Source organism: Taeniopygia guttata, chromosome 3 (assembly GCF_048771995.1).
Source record: "Taeniopygia guttata chromosome 3, bTaeGut7.mat, whole genome shotgun sequence".
Taxonomy (NCBI): Eukaryota; Metazoa; Chordata; class Aves; order Passeriformes; family Estrildidae; genus Taeniopygia; species Taeniopygia guttata.
In genome coordinates, this window is record NC_133027.1 from 54,672,459 (window position 1) to 54,692,801 (window position 20,343).

Sequence of the window (20,343 nt, forward strand, 5' to 3'; positions counted from 1 at the left end):
TTTGCTGGATTAGGCAGAGCAGGTGATACCCAGTTTATGCTTCCTGTAAGGGGGCTGATAATACCTGGTCTGCCACAGAGGCAGGAAGCCTGTGAGGAATATTACCTAAAGCCAGCACAAAGCCTGACAGCACAGAGCTAACTCCTCTGCAACCGTGGACCCTTGACCGATCTCTCGGTCAAGATCATCCCAGGTCACCACCCATTACAGGCTCCCACTGATTTTCATTGACCGTGCAGCTGTATTTATTTTGCCAAGCCATGGAAAGGTCTCCACAAGAGCTGACAAGAACAAGTAGCAGTCTACTGCCTGGCAAGCAGGGAAGAGCCTCTTTCCTGGAGATTTGTTTGAAAGCACATTCCTGCCTGAACATTTATGTAACATGGTCAAAGATGGCCATCAGAAAACCAGTCAGGCCTGCTACATGTTCATTCCTGGACACAAAGTAGTGTCAGACCTACTAATTAGAAATGACAGAAGAAAAAATACTTGTAGTTCTAGATGTGATCAGATGCCTAAAAATGCAACTATATTGACATATAGAAAAGCAGCTTTCAGAAAAGAGCAAAAGTAGCTATGCAAACATCAATCCAGCTAATTGTCAGTATTCCTAGCCTTCCTCCTCCTCTTTTTTCTTTTGTTCTGATTTCCACCCAGAGCATGTGAAAAGAGTATTCCCATCATGCTTCTTGCCACTGAGAAGCAAGCAGAACAGAGAGAAGAACTTCCACAGAAGCTATCCCATGTGCTCTCATGCAGGCAGTATGAAGCCTTGCAGAAAACACAAAAAGAACTCATGCTGCTTGGACTCGTGAATCAAAGTGCCACAAAACATCAACATCCATCATGGATGTCAGGGAAAAACATACACCAGGCAATGAAAACTATAAATAGAAAAAGGCCCTCACACCAAGCGAATTAGTTAGTCATTAATCTGTTCTGGTTCCTGCGTCCTTATAAGTGAGAAACTAAGGCACAATACTTATGTCCAGGCTGAGAGGGTATTGCCCTTCACTTAGACAACATCTGAACCATGGACCCCTGGGAAAAACTCTTAAGTTGGCAAATGATGCTTCTACATCCACTTTTCTCTGATACTCTGCCCAATGACTGGCTATTGGGGCAGGACGCAGAGCTATACGACTTGGGTTTTTGCCCTGATCCAGACCAGTCACCTTTACATTCAGAGAACACATTAAGAAGATGCATATCAACACTGAAATTGTTAGTTTTTGCCTAATGAGAACATTAATTTAGCCTATATCAAGCAGTACAAAATTCATGTATTGTGAAATAAAAGCAAAATGTGCTTTACCTTAAATGTTTCAGGTCTTCCTGAACAACACATCAGAGCTACAATAAAGCATCAGCTCACATTAGAAAAATTTTTTAAGAGTCAGCTGGAGATGAGATAGCTCAGGGGGATATTGCCAATGTGTATAAACGCCTGAAGGGAGGGTGCAAAGAGGACAGAGCCAAGCTCTTTTCAGTGGTGCCCAGTGACAGAACAGGACGCCCTGGGCACTAAGTGAACTACAGGAAGGTCCCTCTGAACAGTAGGAAACACTTTTTCTAACTGTGAGGGTAAGAACTGACACAGGTTGCCCAAGGAGGCTACAGAATACCCACCCTTGGAGATTTTCAGAAGCGATCTGGAATGATCCTGGGCAACTGGCCCTAGGTGATTCTGCTTGAGCAGGGCAAGTTTGGTCCAGATGACCTCCAGAGGTCCCTTTCAATCTCAGCCATCCTGTGATTTTCATTTCAAATGTAAACCTGTGCAGCCAAGATTGCTCAACACAGAAAGATGGAATGGAGCCTATGCCAAATACCTGGCATTTCTGTTACCTCATGTGAATCAGTCTCTCTGGCTTCTTCGAAAAATCTTGTCAAAACTATTTTCTCCTGCTTCTCCAGCAAAAGCAGCTTTCCTGAACTTTCTGAAGAAAATGAGCAATGCACCCCTTAATTATATAAACCAGAGACAAATATTGCCTGAGCAACGGAGCTGAGCAGAGTTACTTCCACAGAAGAGTTGCCTGAGCAGAAAGCGAAGCTGCTATTCTTTCTGATATTTAGATGAATGACGACATTGAGACTCCTATCTCATTCAATTTATTCATTATGAGCATAAAGATTTCTGAGGCATTTCATTCTTTTTTATGTAAAGGAGGCAGGATTTGACTTCAGGGTGAAAGCCTCTCTTTACCTGCTGTAAGTAAGAAACAGCATTGAAAAATAGGAAGATTCACATGTTAAACCTACTTAAAGAGGATAAGATCTTAATACAGGAGAGAAATTTAAACCAGAGAATGCCACAAAATGATCAAGTTAATTGGATCCCTGACTTTCTGATGAACGCTTATACCTAAATATACACTCAAAACATAATTTGTGTTTTATTAGCAAGGTTTAGAAAAAGTTCACAAAGGAATTTCCTTCTTTTTCTAACCACTGCAAATTATGACATTGTCATCTGCTCTTGTAGGCATTCAGCCATGAGAGAACTAAGCTACAACTAATGAGGACACTTAAGAGTATAAAGTAATTTTGAAGATGAGCTCAGTGTCTAAGAGAGTACTAGTCCTAATATCAATACTCCAGGAATGCATCTTATGAATGAAGCACAACAGACACAGGGGTCTCCTGACACAAATAAAATATTTGCATACCTCTATTGAAGTCTGCTCATGATTCAAAAGGAAACTTAGCCAAGGTATTGATAAAAAGCCCACAAATTTCAATAACTTGGACTGTAAAATCTCTCTCCTCAATTTCCTCTCTGGTCTGAAATTCAGTGAGTTCAGAAAAACACACACCAAAGGCCCTCCTCAAGACTTTTCAAAGATACAGTCCAAAGCCACTGTCTCTTGGAGACTGAACTTCTGAACATATTACACAGTATCACTAATAACCTGAACTGTCTAATATTTATGATGGTGGGTAATATCACAGAGGGGATTTTTTTTTTTTTTTTTACAAATTTCCTATTTATCTGAGAACTTAATTATGGAGGGCAAAAATATGGGGCATTTTGCAAAATTGGTATAAAAATACTTCAGTCCATTTGCAAGCATGGAATATAAATTCATGCTACCTGATGTATTTACTTTTTACTTGCCACCTAGTGCTATTCTTGATATATTTTTAAGTCTGTTATTATACTGAACAAATAAACTAAGTCACAAAATTGAATACACACATCTGAAGGAAGCTTAGAGATTTCACTTATTTTTCCAGACAAAACAAGCACCAGCAAAATTTGGAAAGTGCATTTCAGTCCACAGCTTTCTCAAATGGAAATATTTCAAAGCTTTCTTATAAGAGAAAAAGAATAATGCTCCCATGAGAATTACTTGCCAGGGGCAAACTCCATCTTCACAGTGTTCTAGCATCACCAGTAACCAGCCAAATTACTAGCTTTCCTATATAAAATCCCTAAAGACATTCAGACAGGAAGGGCAGAAAAATCACTGCCAGGCTTGTGTAACAGGAGCTGCTTCTGATGACAAACTCAGCCCAATAAGGCTAACGAAATCAAAAATCCCACCATAACTTGAACCTGATGACTTAGAAGAGAGACTAATAGCAATGTCATATCAAAGACAAGAAATAACGATATCCAAACAGGTCAGATACCTAGAAACCTAGGCCAGTTCTTAGAACTTAGGATTTTTGGAAGAACATTCAGAAGACAGCAGAGGAAAACTGCCTTTGACTGCTGTTCCTAACTAGGACTTATCAGGTGCATGAAGACAATTCCATATTGAAACTATAATTCAAGGCAGAGACCTCCACTTGCTTTGAACCCAGCACAAAATAGCTGTTTTGGTTGAATGAAGAAATGTTAAAAAGAAAAAAAAAATGCAGTAAAACCATTAAAAATTGCTGTAATTTATGGCTCAAATAAAATTTATAAAGTAATCAGTAGAACCAGAACTCTCCACATTATTATTACTATTATTATTATGATTATTATTAACAAATGCTACATTTGACTCATACATTTACAGGTTTTTATCTGTTATTCTACTACCTTATCTTTCATTCTAAAAAACATTTTCTTCCAAATCATATGTGCAAAATCCACTACATAAACTAAAATGGACCATATTTCCTGCTGATTTTGCAGCATGTAATAGCATATCAAGTTTTGTACAATTATTTTTCTAACAATGTGCAGCTACTTTGCTAACTAACCGTATGAGAATGCAACATCAGCTTCATCCCCATCTCACAGCCACTTTTAACACGCCATGCCAACTTCAACAGGAAGTTGATCACAGCTGCTGTGTTGGACACTGCCTCATCTCTTGATGCACAAGGTAACTTTTCGGGCAAATACTGACAACTTCAGAGAAAGATTCCAGTACATTTTTAAGAGCACAGAAAAATGAAGCAGTACAAAAACTGATTATGGGGCAAATCTCTCTACTGATGGATGATCAGAACATTTGTATCTCAGAAAGGCTACACAGTTACATATATCAAATAACACATGAGCCAGGGCACAGGTGATCTTTGGGCACTACATTCCTACAATTGCACACTAAGCAGCAGAGACTTTGAGATACTTTCTCTCAAAAGACAGTAAGAAACAAGTAAAAAAGAAAGAAATTATCAGGGGCTTCTTGTTCACTCTTACCTATCACAAATACTACAAATACTGTTCCTTCCTCCCAGCATCTCCCTCAAGTTACAATGCAGACAACCCTGAAGACTTAAAGAAATTCCCTTCCCAGAAATTGCCAATTTGCCAGGGAAAATATAAATAGACAATTAATCTGATGGACATATTCAGGAGGGTAAGTCAACTAACAGTAATGACAACTTCCTGTCATTACTGTAAACTACCAAACTTCCTGTAAAAGGAAGGGGAAAGGGTAAACTCCTTCTACACGCATCCAAGAATAATAGAAGTGCCATAGAAACCATGTAAAAAAAAAAAATCAATACAGTGCAGCCACTGAGCTGGAAGCTGAAGACCAGCTCTAAACAAAGGTGAGACATTAAATCATTGACTGGAACTACTTTTGGTAAAATCTCATAATTTAATTACAAATCCTATCCTAGTTCAATTTTTCTTCAAAAAACTAATCAGAGTAATTGAGTTATCCCTTTCAGGGTCTTGAAATGTATACCATCCCTTCCAGGTAACTACATTTGTAATAGAGTTTAGAACTCCACTAAAAGTAATTCTTCTGCTAAAGCTCAGAATGAAATAAAGATGTTTCAACATAATATACATTATAGAACTGGAAACTTTCATTACTCATCAAGACTAACCTATAGTTTGTTCATCAGGAAAGTATCAGATGCCTCTACACCTGTATTATGGTATCACATATCTGTATAGACATGGGATACATCCCAAGGTATATCCATATCTTGGCCATGAATGCAAACACCAAGGTTTTGAGTTACTGTGCAACAACTCCTATTCCTCACCCCTCACTCCCTAATAAACAGTGTTGTCAATAAAGTTTGGCTTCTACAAACCAAAGACCCTATCGTTACTCAAAATTATCTGGAAGCAATACTAAAGCCACGACAAAGTAAATTGTGTTTCATCGTTTTTTTCCCCTCCTCTGGCTGTGAGAACACACAGATCAATACTCTTCAGTATGAGAATTCTGCAGTGAAAGTTTCATTTGTTACAAACAGTAACAAAAGGGCCCCAAGCATGCCTTGTCACTTCCAGTTTAGAAGGAAACGCACTAATAAACTCTTCCCCCTGGGTCATCTTTGACAACGGGCAATACTATGCCAGCTCTTATTAAAGGCAATTCATATCAGTGGCCCAAAAATTTCCTCTAAAATTATCATCTTTTGTATCCATGTAGCAGGATGTCAGCTTTAAAGTGCCACTGAGATATAGGACCTGTCATTATGGTTAATTTTCAGTACAGTTTTAACACCAGGGTAGCTGATCCCTAAGGGTATGGCTATGCTTTTTTGGCTAACAAGATTTATTTAGCAGTTATCCAGACAAACAAGAAAATATATTACTGTATATTGCTTTTCAAATACATCAGCAAGCAATAAATCCAACTATAAAACATATATCTTTGTTCTCTACCATGATGTCAAATAGATGAAAATGGTTTTGGAAGGTTTATCTTTGGGGGCATTTTTTAATATTTCTATTTATATATGTATGTATATGTGTGTATATATGTATATATTAAAAATAGTTTATATTCTTGGACTTCCAACAAAGAGCACACAAAAAGTAAAATTAATATCAAAATTTAAAAATGTCTATAGCTGATATATATATATATATATATATATAGCTAATATATATAGCTAAATATAAAATTTATGTTTTGAGACATAAATATGGTGTTGTCTATGAAATTACCTAAGTTTTTCAGCAAGACAATATGATGCATTTTAAAAGATGGTACTATGAAATTTATATTCTTGTTGGGTTTTTTTTTTGAGACAAATAGTATTCTTAACACCATCTTATTGCAGTTTTATACTAGGAAAAAGAAACAACAACTTAATTTATTGGATAAATACATTGATTTGCCCTGCCTTTCTAACAATAGTCTGTTTTCATGCCTCAACAGGACTTATTTCAATTTATTAGGATGAAGACCATCTTGCAGTTTCCTAGATAAAAGGTGCATCTAACAGAATAAAAAGAAGCTCTTAACATGTTGCCTAAATCTTTTGTATAGTCAGCAAGGCCTATTTTTATTGATGTTTTATAGCAGCCATAAAACCTGGTTGACCTCAATCAACTGGTCTCCCAGGGAAAATATCTTTGCCAGCAAATACCAGACAAAAAATAGGTCAGGGCATTTCTGAGACAGCTTTAATTTCTACAAGCTGAGGACAAACTTACCTGCCCTGTCCCCATTCCAGATGCAGTGTCTGACTACAAGGTGCCAAACTGAGCACAGCCCGCTGCTCCACCAACGAACCGAGCGAGAGCCCACCGGGTATCGGAACCTTGCACCCACCTGGCCAAAACAGACCCTCCACCAGGCAGCAGCCCCACAAACAGATTTTGTACACCACTCCTTTCTTCCCAGTTAAAAAACGAACCCTCACCACAACTAAGAATGAAATAGGCAGTTTTGGAGGCAACATAGTTATGTAAGGAGTGGTTCAATAGCTTATTCTAGGCCATAGAGCCTGGAAGTGAGAACTGAACTTCTGTGTTCAACCACATCCTTTGCCAGTCAAAATTACATGTTTCCAAAACAAAATAATGCAAAACCAAAAAAAATCTCCAACTGGATTACGCCACACAAGCTATGGTTGGACACCAGCAGGCTTTTGAATTAATTTCAACCAAAAAAGTATTTCAAGGTGGAACAGAAAATATTCTTTTCTTTCCATTTACTTCTGTATTGGAAATCATCACACATCTCCACAATGCTCCCAGTAATCCTTGGGTAGGCAAAAGTTTACAACTCTTTTAATCTACCTGTCTCCCAGGTAACAGACCAATGTATTATTTGCTCTACTACCAGTATGCTCAAGGCAATAGATTTTAAAAGGGAATGGTAACTATGTATAGGTGGAAGCTGATTTGCACTTTAAGTTCAACAAATAGTATTCCCAGAAAAGCATGCAGGCACATTCCACACACTGTGGGATCAGGGTTTTTCACAGGTGCATTCCATGGAAAGCAATTTTAAGAAGCTCTGCAAACCAGTCTTTCATATTATGTGAGTTTCACTAGGCTATCTTTGTAGGATCATTTCAGATCAAGGCATGTGTAGGCTAAATAAAAAGTGTAAGCAGAAAGCACTGGTATTAAAAGCATTTAAATGGATAAAATGAAAATAAATAAAACTTTACCTCGAACAATAAGTTGAGCAAAGTTTGAGACTCCAGAACCTCTCTCTGACTGAGTTACACAGCGGTATAAATCCTGGTCAGTTTTTGTCACCTCTTGCAACTTAAAGGTAGCTGCAAATCTTCTGTGATTGATATTTTTAGTCTGAGCAACTGGAATATCTTCCCCATTTCTTCTCTGAAAATAAGAGTAACCAAGGCAGAGTTAACTCAAAAGATATAAAAGACATTTATCATTATCATCATACAAAGAAGAAACAAAAACCCTCAACCCAAATGCATTCAGACCCTGCTACCATGCATTTCCATGGTAGAAGAGCTCAGTACTGAGGTCCCATCAAGAAACAAGCAGTACTCAATATAATTTCGAAATCAAGTTGGCAGTGGAAAGTACTATCAGGATCCTGCACTGGCACAAAACATGACCATCACATACCCAACTGAAACCACATTACAGCTGGAATAATCCTAGGACAACAGCAGTAGCAGTTGTACTCCTAAGAAAATTCATTCAACTGTAAGCAGATTTACAACACATACAGTGGGCGTATTGTAAGATATATTTAAACAAACCTGGCATTGAGTTATTTCAAAGGTCTGCAACAGCTCTTTTTCACCAACCAACCAATGTTTCCTTTTTAATACTACCTTTTATCTGTCCAAGTTCAATACCTTCTAAAATTTTAGCTTTGTTATACTAAGTACCACATCTATAGCTAGCTGAAATAAAGAGTGGAGGGCAGGAAGGCATTAAAAGAGAAATAACACAGATCTCATTTAAAGAAAGGAGCTTAGAGAGTTCTTAAAAAAAGCATAGATACCACAAATCACTGAAAAATTTAATCTGTCTGGAGCTGTGGGGCCAGGTGACAGGTCAGTAAGATAGAAACAGTTTGAGCTCTTGTGGGATCCTTTTTCCTTATTACCATTCACATTAAATGCTCAGTTTTGATTTCAGTTGAAGAACAGACCCTCCTCCAAATGTCAGCATTAAAAAACACCCAGAAACATACACACACAAAGAAAACAATGTGACTGCTCTCTCCCGTGGATCAACTGTTATTTCCTGACCAGGATACAGTTTCTGTGCACTCAGCACTACTTAGTCCCTGGAAAGATGGCAGCATTTGCTTGTAACCACTCATTCTGCTCAACACATAGCAAAGTGTGACCTGTGTGAACATTTTTAGCTCTAATCAACCCTGGAATGGGAAACTTCATTGGGGTTTTAAACTCCAAGCTTCCTAACACCAAAAGGACTACTGCTGAGCCACAGAATTTAATAATCTGAAAGCCTGTGGCAAAACACAAAGGGCAAAAAAAAGGAGATGATTTAATGCTGCATGTGTATATCAGCCAGCCTCCTGTCACAGACAGGAGTACATCATAACATTTTACATTTACCCATTGTCATCCTAGCATGGGCTAGTCAATTTAAAAGGTTTCTGGTAGATTAATCAGGGGTCCATCACCACTGAAACAAGCATTCACTCTAACTATTAACATGTTTAAACAGATTAATTCTATTTACACCAAGCAGGCAGATTTCAGTCACTCACATTCCAGTACATGCCAGACCATGCCATTATCTTTACCAACTGTGGGTTTATTGGTGTGATTTTCTCACTGCAGGAAGACACTATCCAGTTTCCCTCACCCATCCACCCTCTCTGCCAATTCCTCAGGTGTCAGCTCTGTCTGCATGACTGGGCCAAAAAAACCCACAAGATACCAAGAGCAAGAACAGATTTCCAGAACAAAAAGGCACACAAGACACTTCCAAAAGGTATAAGAACTGCTCCTTCCTAAAACTGTCATCATCTCGTAACAACCACAAGCAATCATAGGGGTGGTCTCTGAGAGGCTGTTCCCGGGACAAAAGCAATGGATGTTGGGCTGTAGGACACCTGGACCATCTGTGGTGCAGCCAAGTCTCCCTGTGACAGACACAGGCTCCAGCCTCCCCTTTGGGGGTATCTGTCTCCAAGTTAGAAAAGCTAAAGAAGTTTTCTGATGCCTCCACATATTGCTACACATGAAAAGACTTATTGAACTTCAGGAGTCAATGAAATTATTAAATTCCAATATCAAACAAATGAGGGATAATGTTAAAGGCTTTATTTTGGTGATGCTTAAATAACAGGAAAATTATTTTGTGGGAAGTGCACCTTCTCCTCCAGCTAGCTGGCTTCTTTTGATAGAAAATACTGAGTCTGAAAGCAGGATTTTCGAGACTTGCACTCCCCACCCTCCTCCCCTCCTCAGCCCTGGGCCCCTCCCCAGTATCAACCAAAGAAGGTTTGGACTGTCAGAAATTTAATTGTTTTTAATTTGTTTATTTGTTTAATATCAACCTTGGTTCTAGTGCCTTGAAATAACCAAAATAAACAAAACTCATGGTATTTTCTTTCTCTCAAACTTGTCCTGATGGCCATGTCACATCATAGCCACCCAGCAGACAGAAGTCAAACTCCCCCCACTAAACACAAACTTGCCATATGATTGTCAAAAATACCAAGCAGCCAATAATAAACCAAAGGTGTATCTATAAACCTTATATGATAGCAGGCTTGACAAGAAAATCATGTCATGCAGTCATTCTTGTTCTGCTATGAAGGGAAAATACATATTAGGAAGTTCTCTAAAATGTAGGACTCCGGTAAGTCCACTGCTTTAAATTGGAATGCCAAACGCTTAGTCTGCAGCAGAGAAGCACATCCAAGCTACATTATATAAAATAATTTACACTCTAAAGATCAGAACTTGCTTACTTAAGCTCATCTGCATGCTTCAAGTTGAGAAACAAAGTGAATTTGTCTTCTATTTAAATGAAATATTAATTCACTTCCAGAGAAATTAATTAAAATAAAATTTTACAAGCTTTACAATTCTAGAGCAACATCTCAGATTTTCTTATTTTATTTATATCAGTGATTTCCTACCATATTATCTTACAAGGCTTGCAGCAGTTGCTCTAATTTCTCTGTGTTAGAATTTGTTTCTTGGGAAATAACTGCACAGCTACATTTTCACAGTCCTTCTTCATATATAGATTATCCATTAGAATATTTCTCCATCATTAAAATTATGAAAATTTTGAACAGAAGACAATTCTCATTTAAAAATTAATGTTAAAGAAAATATCCTGCATTCATTTCAGTACATATCCCTTACACTGGTAACCCATTAGTCAGTCAGAGTTCAGATGCACTGTCACGATCTCTTAATTAAATTCTTCTTTTTAATGTCAGAACATTACTACTGATTTTAAAGGAGAGGAAAGAAAGGCAGCAGTGCTCTCTGCTTATTAAGGGTTCCTGGTACATACTGTTTCAATTTATGTCCTGCTCACACTGAACAGATCTTGAAAATGCTGCTCAATTAAGTTTTAAAAATTCAATTTAAAATTAATGTGGAGTTATACTAATGGGTAATGGCTGTACCCTGTGTGATCTTTGGTTCCTCCAGTCTCTTGCTGTCTGATTTGATAACCCTGAATTGCTCATTTAAGAGAGGTCATCACCAGGCAGTTCTTCTCTTTTGTGAAAATAACTCTGGGCTTCACAAAGAACTACTCTCTCTAAACACTTGATTAAAAGAAATATTAGCCTGTGAAGAAACCTCCTTAATTCTGGCATTCCAGGCATTTAAAATTACAATCTTAAATAAATCACTCTGACTTCAAGGTTATTTTTAATTTGATAGAAACATGATTTTATTAAACTTTTCTCAGGCAATGAAATTAGATCATCTATATTTTAAATAAAGTCAATAGCAAAGCCTACGCAGCTTAAAAACAATCTTAGGTAAATTAACAATTAGTCTTGAATATCTCCCATTTGCCTTATGAAAGAAATCAAGCATTTAATAAATACGAAATGCAATTTTAGTGGATCTTTTAGAACCTGAGTGGAACGAAAAGAATCTAAACTCCAACATCATATTTAATTTGTAGAATTTAAGTGCATATCTTATACAAATTAAAAACTTATCAGTCTTTCTCCCTTAACTTTTCAGGTTGAAACGTGGTAAGCTTTGCTTTTTTTGGTTACATAGCAATGAGATACCTCTCTGCAGTGATGCTCCCTCTAAATTTTCCAGAACCCTTTTTTTCACACCAGTGATTTTTATAAGCCTGGACAGTTCAACCTTACACATCCCCATCCTTTTTTTACTGTAAACACCTTAAAATAAGCCTGCTCTATTGCTAATAATTACAGTCAACTCTGGTTGCCTTCTCAGGCTCTCGGCTGGATGCTGGGATGCCTCCAGAGATCAGGGGATGTCAACGCTTTGGCTGCAGTGACACCCGCGTTATTCCAGCAGCAGCGCCCTATCAGCTGCCCTGCACTTGCCCCTGCTCACCTTCCCTCCTGTGCTCATGCGAAAAAAAACAACCTGGGATATGAAAAATCTTGCTGAATACTCTCTCCCTCTCCATATATTATCATCACTAAACGGATGAGCTTGTGATCGGATTCACCACATGGACACTGGCAGCAGAGGAGAGGGCAAGTTATGTGTTTTAAGTGGGGCACAAGTCCACAGCTGGTCTGGGCAACCCAGTCCCCAAAGCTGCAATCAGAACTTCACCAGCAGCACAAGGGCTGCAAAGATAACCCCACCAGCCCAGGGCATTACACCCCTGCTGCCTTGAGGAAAGGGCATTTGTAAACAACATGTTCCAAAACATTCCTGGGTTTATTCATTATGTAAAGGGAAAAATATCTCCTTTTTATGGGGAAAAAAAAGAGAGGGGGTTGACTGTGGATAGTTAGAATACCAGCTATAATGAACAATCTCTGCCAGACAATGTTTTCAAAAAATTAAAAAAAAAAAAATTTAAAAAAAAGAAGGGAGTAAAAGACACAAATAGCTTTGGTGTTTATATTTTACTTTATATGCACCTGTTTGTCCCTTTTTCACAGACATATGTATTCTTTTAGAGCATTTAAGACACAATTTCAAAATGCAGAAAAATCTAAACCTATTTATTATTATTACTATTATTATTAAATTTAAAATTTAAATTTTCTTTTACACAAATGAAAATTAAAGAAAATTACATTTTATTTTACACAAATGTCTCAATATATTCTTGGCATTTCGAAATTTATTAACATACAAAGCATGACATATATTTATTGTCTGAAATTATAAATAATTTTTTTTTTCCCCCCTACAAAGGATTTAATTACTGAAGAAAGTGGGATTATTTTTCCAATTTTATTTATAAGTACAAAATTTAGACTAAGAAATCATTTTTTTCCAAGTAGTTAATGAATAAGAAATACAGGTTAAGTAATATGCCTAAATAGTCCTATATTCTTAGAATAAAATAAGGTGAACTGGCAATTTCTTTTGTTTTATTACTAAGGGGAAGAATTAAATATTATTTTAAGTAGGAAATTAGTAGGACTTGCTTTAACTTTCTGGTCTCCTACATGGATAGCAAACCAGAGTAAGATTCTACTTTCCAATATGCACTCATTTATTAGCAAGAAAAGCCACTCAACTTTTCCCATGCCAACACCCACCAAAGATCATGAACAAATGTAACAAGCCAAGCTTTATCCTGCATGCTGCCCTGCAGTACAGAAAAATCTTCAATTACTTAAAATGTCTTGGTATCATGCACTGCTGTTACTCAAACTTGTTCCCTTTGAAGTAGGGGACAAATTTCTATCATGCTGCACTGACCCTCCTACTGAAGAAATCAAGGGCTCTGATGAAATAATCGAACTGAGAGCCATCTGGCCCTTTAGAGGTGGCTCTTCTAATTTGTTTTATTATAATAAGAGCCACCCGAGGCAAACTAGCAAAATTCACAGTACCATGTCCCTAGCCATGCCACCACACAAATAAAAGCCAAACTCACTTTCTCTGAGCATTTTAAAGCCTCTTAGTTTAAGCCTAATCAAACATATGTTGAACATTCAAAAAAAAAAAAAAAAAGACTTCTTGGGATTTTTTTTGCTTTTGTTTTTTGGTTTTTTTTTTTTTTTGTTTTCTGTTTTTTTAATTGAGCTTTTCAGAAAGCTTTGGTTCTGGAATGCAGTGTTCTTGATTTAAAACAAAAAAAAACCAACAAGCAACCAAAAACACATAATTCACAAAAGTATGGATTCCAGACACAGTGATTTAAGGTCTATGCCACCTCGAGCAGTGCACAGTGAACTACAGTATTTATCCTGCAGCACAAAATATAAAAATCTGCTTAGAAGACAATGAAGGAAAAAAGATGCACAAAAACCCAGCACTGAGAGCCAACATACCACAAGGCAGCTCCTTAAAAATGTCTCAGCAGACAATTTTATCCTGTTCTAAAAGCATCCAAGCTTACCTTGGCTGCTCTTATTCTTCTGTATTGCATTAAGTCCTGCAGTAATTTGAGAAAACTAGGGCCTGGGATATTAGGCTGTCTACCACACATCACACCACTGAGGAGAAGACAACCTGAATGCAGGTGGTAACAGACAAGAATCCCAGGACAGAATGGCCAAGGAATTTATAACTACACCTTTTATTTCAGGTGTCTCATTTACATGGGTGTTTCTGACACTGGCTGACTGAGGAGTGACTAACAGGACTACACAAAAGGATCAAACTTCCACGGCAGCTGTTCCACCTGTAAAGTACAAAAAGGCAGGAAGGGAAGGAGCCACCACTGAGGCCACAATCAGCAGCACAGCCCCCAGCACCAGATGCTCCAGTCACCACAGGAGCCCAGGGAAGGCCTAGAGGGAGGGCAGCTCCAAAGGCTGCTTTGTAAACTAAATGACTCTTAGCTATGCAGACCAGAGGACTTAGCTAACTGGGGCAGAATTAAATTAAGACCAGGAGGATTACAGTATTTCATGTTGTTGAAACCTAGGATGACCGGGCATCTAGGGGAAACTGCCATATTTATCCATGAAGCTGATAAATGAGGCAGGAGAGAGGGAGAAAGGTTCATTCAGGGTTAAATGACATAGATAGCATCAAAGGTGAATAGAAGGGCAAGAAAACAGAGGAATAAAAAAATATTTGTGAAGCAAACAAGTTATGAATACTGTAATTTTCATAGGTTCAATATTCTGTATAACTATGTCTGAATCAGGAGTGTGTGATACAGAATGAACTACAAGTCAAGGAATTTACAAGGAGCCTTATAGATCACTTCAAGGCAGATGTTCATACAAATTTGGAAAAAAGGTTTGGGAAACCAGAATGTGTATCACAGACCATAAACATGATGAGGTGAAAGTGAAGGTAGAATAGATAAGTCATTGCAAAAGAGCCCACTATGCCTCCTTACACTGTCTTTTCCTTCCAAAAACGTATTTTCCACAAGTAAAAGCAACCAATATGAAACAAATGAGGAAAGTGAGGTTTCTGTGCAAGCCTGAAGCACAGCAAAAAAAAAAAAAAAAAACAACAAAAAACAAAACCAAAAAACTCACACCCTGCCTAGCCTCTGTCAATAATCAAGATAAAGGTAAAAAGATGTAGACTTGAACAGGATTTTACTGGCTGAGGAAAGAAGGTTTGGCACAAACAGCCCAATTTGCTGTGCAGATTAGTACTTGCTTTAGGCAGATAATGCTGATAATCCAAAAAAGTCTTCTGTCTCCCCAGAGGCTCACCCACTGCTACCCAGGGAGAAGAGCAAAACCAGAGCCATAGGCCTTCTCTCTTCCTGCAGCCTCCACACAACTTCATAGCTCCCACTCCTCCTTAGGGCAAGCAGGCCTGACTGACTTATTTCAGTTCAAAACCAAAAAGCATCAAACTTGACAGTTGACCAAAACCAAAAAGGGGATCAAAACTCTCCATCACAGTTTCACGGCTGAAACCCTGCGGATGCATCTTCTCTGAACTGTCTCTAGGCAGCACTGAATTAAAAAGCAAAATAATAAAGCTTTTCTAACATTCAGAGTATACTCAGCTCTCCTTAGCTTTCAGGGATCATAAAATTTGTGCAAACCAACAAAAAACATTCTTCCAATGTAATGAACATGGTGAATAGGCAGATGCACTGTAACAGCAAATGTTTTATCATTAAACTAAAGAAAGGGTATCTTAGCCAGCTAATTAACTGTATCAAAATGCAATGTTATCTCAAAAGGCAAAGTTACATTAGAAAGCTCATAGAAAGTAACATGCAAACAAAGTAAAACAAAGTTAAATTGGACATGACTCTCCTATTAGAAATGCATTTTTTCTGACACCAAAGGCAAGCCTCCCAGCACTCACTGTTAGGTTAGCTAAATGGTTTACCCAAAGACCCACGGCCCACACTCCAACCCTCCTGCTGAATACTAATCCATGTCTTGACCTGGGAACAGCAGAAGGAATGGACTTCTATTGCATAACTTCTCTCCTTTGAGAGGAAATAGCCCTTTCAGAAAGCAAAACAAAATAGTCAATGTTTTGTCCCTCAACCCTTTGCCAGAGGCACAAATTCTTATACGGCCTTCCTAATCTAAATTCCCAGAATACTATGTCGGTCTTGCACAATGCATCATCACAGGATACCATCTGCAGTCCAAAGACTTGTTAAACAGTGCATATATGCAGCACCTAGCAAGAAAAATGAATGATAAATATAATATCCTATTCTGTGACAATCAGCACCAAAACCCAAGATGATGGTGAACAGGGCATTGGGGATTATGGCAGTTTCCTCTACAAAAGGATTGGGATGCAGCCAGTTGTTTGAGCCCGAACAGACGCTTGCTCATCCTCCACTAACAGTTGGTACCGCTGGGAGGTCAGCCTGACTCCATTGTTTTTACAGCAATTTGCATTTTATTTTCCATAATGCTGTTTAATTTCACTTTTTCAATTATTACTCTCAGGCAATTGCTTTAATTATCTGTTATTCCATGAGGAAAGACACTTTCCTCTGGCAGAGAGAAGGGCTGCATCAGACCGTATTAACGCTGACGAGTCTCTCCACGGGCTAGCGCGGGGCTGCCGCGCCAGCCTTGGCAGCCTGAGTGGAGGGCGGTTAGCCAGCACCCACAGCTATTGCTGACAGATTGGCCCGCTCGCCACCGCTCAGATGGCAAATCTGCCCAGGATTACAAGGCGCATATTAAACCTTTAAATGCATGCAGCCGGTGCCCCTTTGAATTTCAGATTCGCCAAGGCAAACGGTATCACCGCAGAGCGTGGCAAAGCACATCTGACTGCAAAGCCAGAAAAAGCCGCTTCCCCTAATCCAATGCTATGTTAATGCAAAGCTCAGCAATGATGGATGGACTCATTAGTGCCGCAGTTATCGCCATCTGAACCAGGTGCCAAGACATATGGTTTAACAGATGTTCCAGCAAAAAGCTCCACATGCTGCACTGTACGAGTGTCCAGCTAAACCGGACATCGATAAGACACTGAAAATTGTATTGGGCTTCTGGGAGCCACAATGGTTCCCAGCTCGGGAAGCCGTTAAACACAGCCCGATTATGCAAAAAACCCTATTGCTCTGATATCCCAATTAGATTGACAAAACAAATGCTGGACAATACATACACTGCTTTCTGGAGTCTTGGTGTACCCAAATGTTATTTAATCTCCCCATTCAATTCTATTTCTCTACTATCTTAGCAAAGAAATGAAGCTTTCATCAAACAGAAATTGTCAAATGAAATAAGCGAACAGAGCCCCCATCCCACTCTTGCATTTTGATGTCTAGAATGTGCTGTGTGCACTATTCTTTCAAAAATTTAATACATAACACATATCCATTCTGAGCAGAGGATTACCATGCAGAAGCAACTTGTTTGCATGCTTATTTACTGACACAACTCCAGTGGAATGCATGACATTTCACAGGAATTTAGCAAATCACTGTTCACAAAGCAGCAAGGTGCATCAAATGTTAATAAAAGTAAAATTCCTTATTCTTTAAGCATCTTTTTAAAGAAAGAAAATTCATAGGCTTTAGAAAGAAAGAAAATCAGCAGTAAGTGGACAAAAACTGGTTAATTATTATATCTATCTATCTATACACACTATATTCATTTATTTAAGACTACACACACAGTTATGGTCACCACCTACAGGAAAGCATTTTTCAGCAGGAAATTCTGCTAATTCCTAAAGCTTAGAAATCAGAGCGTACCAAAGCATTACAGATGGAAAACCTAGGTTACCACCTTGGGTTTAGGAACTCCTGTCACACAACTCAACTGCTTCAGTGTGGGCAGTAAGACCAAACTAGAGCTGTTGGTGTGTTTTGCATTACAGTGGAACTTCTAAGAGAAGCTGGAAAATACTGGAAAAAAAGCCACCCAGCATTACATTCTGAAGGGAATGACAAGTAAAAAACACGCTAAGCATTGTAAATGACTGAAGGTATTTCAAATGACTAAATGTATTTCAGAAAAAACATCAATGTTAACATGTTAACATTTAAACAAAAATTAAGGACTTTGAAAGCCTTTCAGAATTTGCTAATAATTGCAGGTTATAAAGATAATCCTTCAGCGCATAACCGCAAAAGATTTGATAGCAGATCGGGTTGAAAAGGTGAAGAACAAAAGAATCTGAGCTGCATTTCTGTCCTGCTCCCACACCTACTATTCACACTGTCACAAAGGTGTGTTTCAGATCATCTTGTTCAACCAGTTAAATCTCTTTATCTGTGCAAATATTTATTCTCTATTAATGCAGCCTCAACTTTTGAAAACTTCTGTTGTCTTTACTGCTTATCTTTCAATAACAGAGTTTCAACTGCCCCAAACATTGAGGCTGCAAAATACAAAGGTGGCAGGAAAGGGATATCAAAGGGGACAAGAGACCAGATACAATGTAAAAACAAACAAACAAGAGCAGCATCTGCAGCCATGAAAGTTAGGAGAAGTTCAATTCAGTGTTAATCCCTATTTGTCTGAAATGTTTACAGACATATATTTATAGAAAATGGTGTTGATGAAAATACTGTTATTACAGCAGTAAACACATAGGAAACTGTGTATTGAAATGCTGTGCCTATTTTTGTTCATTTTTATTTTTAGGCACATAACGCTATGTGCACTTAATTATATATACTCTGGGAAAAAAATAAGCATGGAAATGTACTTGCAGATAGAACATCTAGTACATGATCAGGGCCCAATAACTAAAACAAAATTGAAATTTACATAGGTCTACAAGGAGACACACTACCATAACCCCCGCTTTTATATCATGTGGTTACAGTCTTTCCCTCTTCCCTGCTTCTAATCAAACATCCCAATCTTTTTGCACCTGCTGGCATTATTTATATGGGTAATTTAGACATGAATCAAGCTGGGGAAAAAGACACACATAAAAAAAAGCCAAAAAACAAAAGAACAAGCAAACAAATTAAAATAAAACAAAAACAAAATCCCAAAAACAGAAAAACATGAAGAAATCAACAAAACCCAAACATGAAGAAATCAAAAAACCCAAAAAAAAAATTCACAACACACAGTCTCCTCAATCCCCCTCCCCACCAACACAAAAATCTAATTGGAGTTAAAGTCTTTTTCAGTCAGATCACTTTCCTGAACTGACTTACTGGATAGCTGCAAAACTCCAGATCAGTACAGAGAGGGATCAAGAGTTGATACCAGAGCAGCTCAGACAGAGCCTGGCTGAAGCAGCCATGGTCCTGCAGGACTTTGAACACAGAGCAGGGTGGCTGCTATTTTTTTCTATGTGCTGCTGAATTTACTTTAATTCTTCACAAAACAGAAGACTGCATGAGCCAGAGAACACTGATAGAGTCTTCAACAAAATCTCTGCCTGCACATATTTACTACTTCAATGCAAGCATATGAAATCTTGGCTCTCCTCAGATGCAAAAAAAGCCTGATGTCCCAGATTGCTCCTCAAACTTTTCCTTATCAAAGAATGTGTTTTAATAGCAAATTCTTTGCTGGTTTTATTTTCTTTTTTTTCTTCCTCCTCAAGGAAATAGTTTTTCTTTTTAAATAAGGACATAACCAAAAGCTATTTTCTCTAAAACTATGTGCTTGGCAAGTATCTTCTTCCCCACCATCAACCACTTAGTTTTCATTTTTGCACTTTGTCTTTTTTTTTTAATGGCCTTTCTTGTTATGAGAAAAATACATTCCTGGAATGCTTCAGCTCAAGGCTCTCAAAAACAATTACTTAGGCATTTGATTTGATCTACCAGTTCTTCCTTTCAGGCTATTTGGGCTTTATGAATCCTGAGTTTGGTCAAGGGTTAAAGCGAACCTTTTCCAAGTTACACTCCAGTGTTTCATGAGGCCCATACATATCCATGCCAGTTTTTAAGGATATGGAGTAAATTCGCTATTAGCTATGTACAACAACAGTGACTTAGAGTGCAATCTAAAGAAAATTATCCATATAGGGAAGGTTGCCAATTCACACATATTGGCAAAGCAGGATTGCAAGGTGGAATGATAAGTGAAGAAAAGTCACCCTTAAATTGGTGAAAATTCAGTACTGTTTACAGGAGAAAAAGAAATAGAATAGAAGCTCAAGTATCAAGGTATCTTCAAGAGTATCAGGGCACTTCACAAGCTG

At 38.0% G+C, this 20,343-nt stretch overlaps 1 protein-coding gene across 20 annotated transcripts in view; it reads right to left on the reverse strand.

Moving 5' to 3' along the window:
* Nucleotides 1–20,343, reverse strand: part of PTPRK (protein tyrosine phosphatase receptor type K) — a 374,534-nt gene that overhangs the window by 179,126 nt on the left and 175,065 nt on the right. For all 20 annotated transcript variants that reach the window (XM_030267876.4, XM_030267874.4, XM_030267872.4 and 17 more), the window contains exon 6: nt 7,822–7,996. In XM_030267876.4, the coding sequence (XP_030123736.1) occupies nt 7,822–7,996 (175 nt within the window). The remainder of the gene's footprint in view (nt 1–7,821; nt 7,997–20,343) is intronic.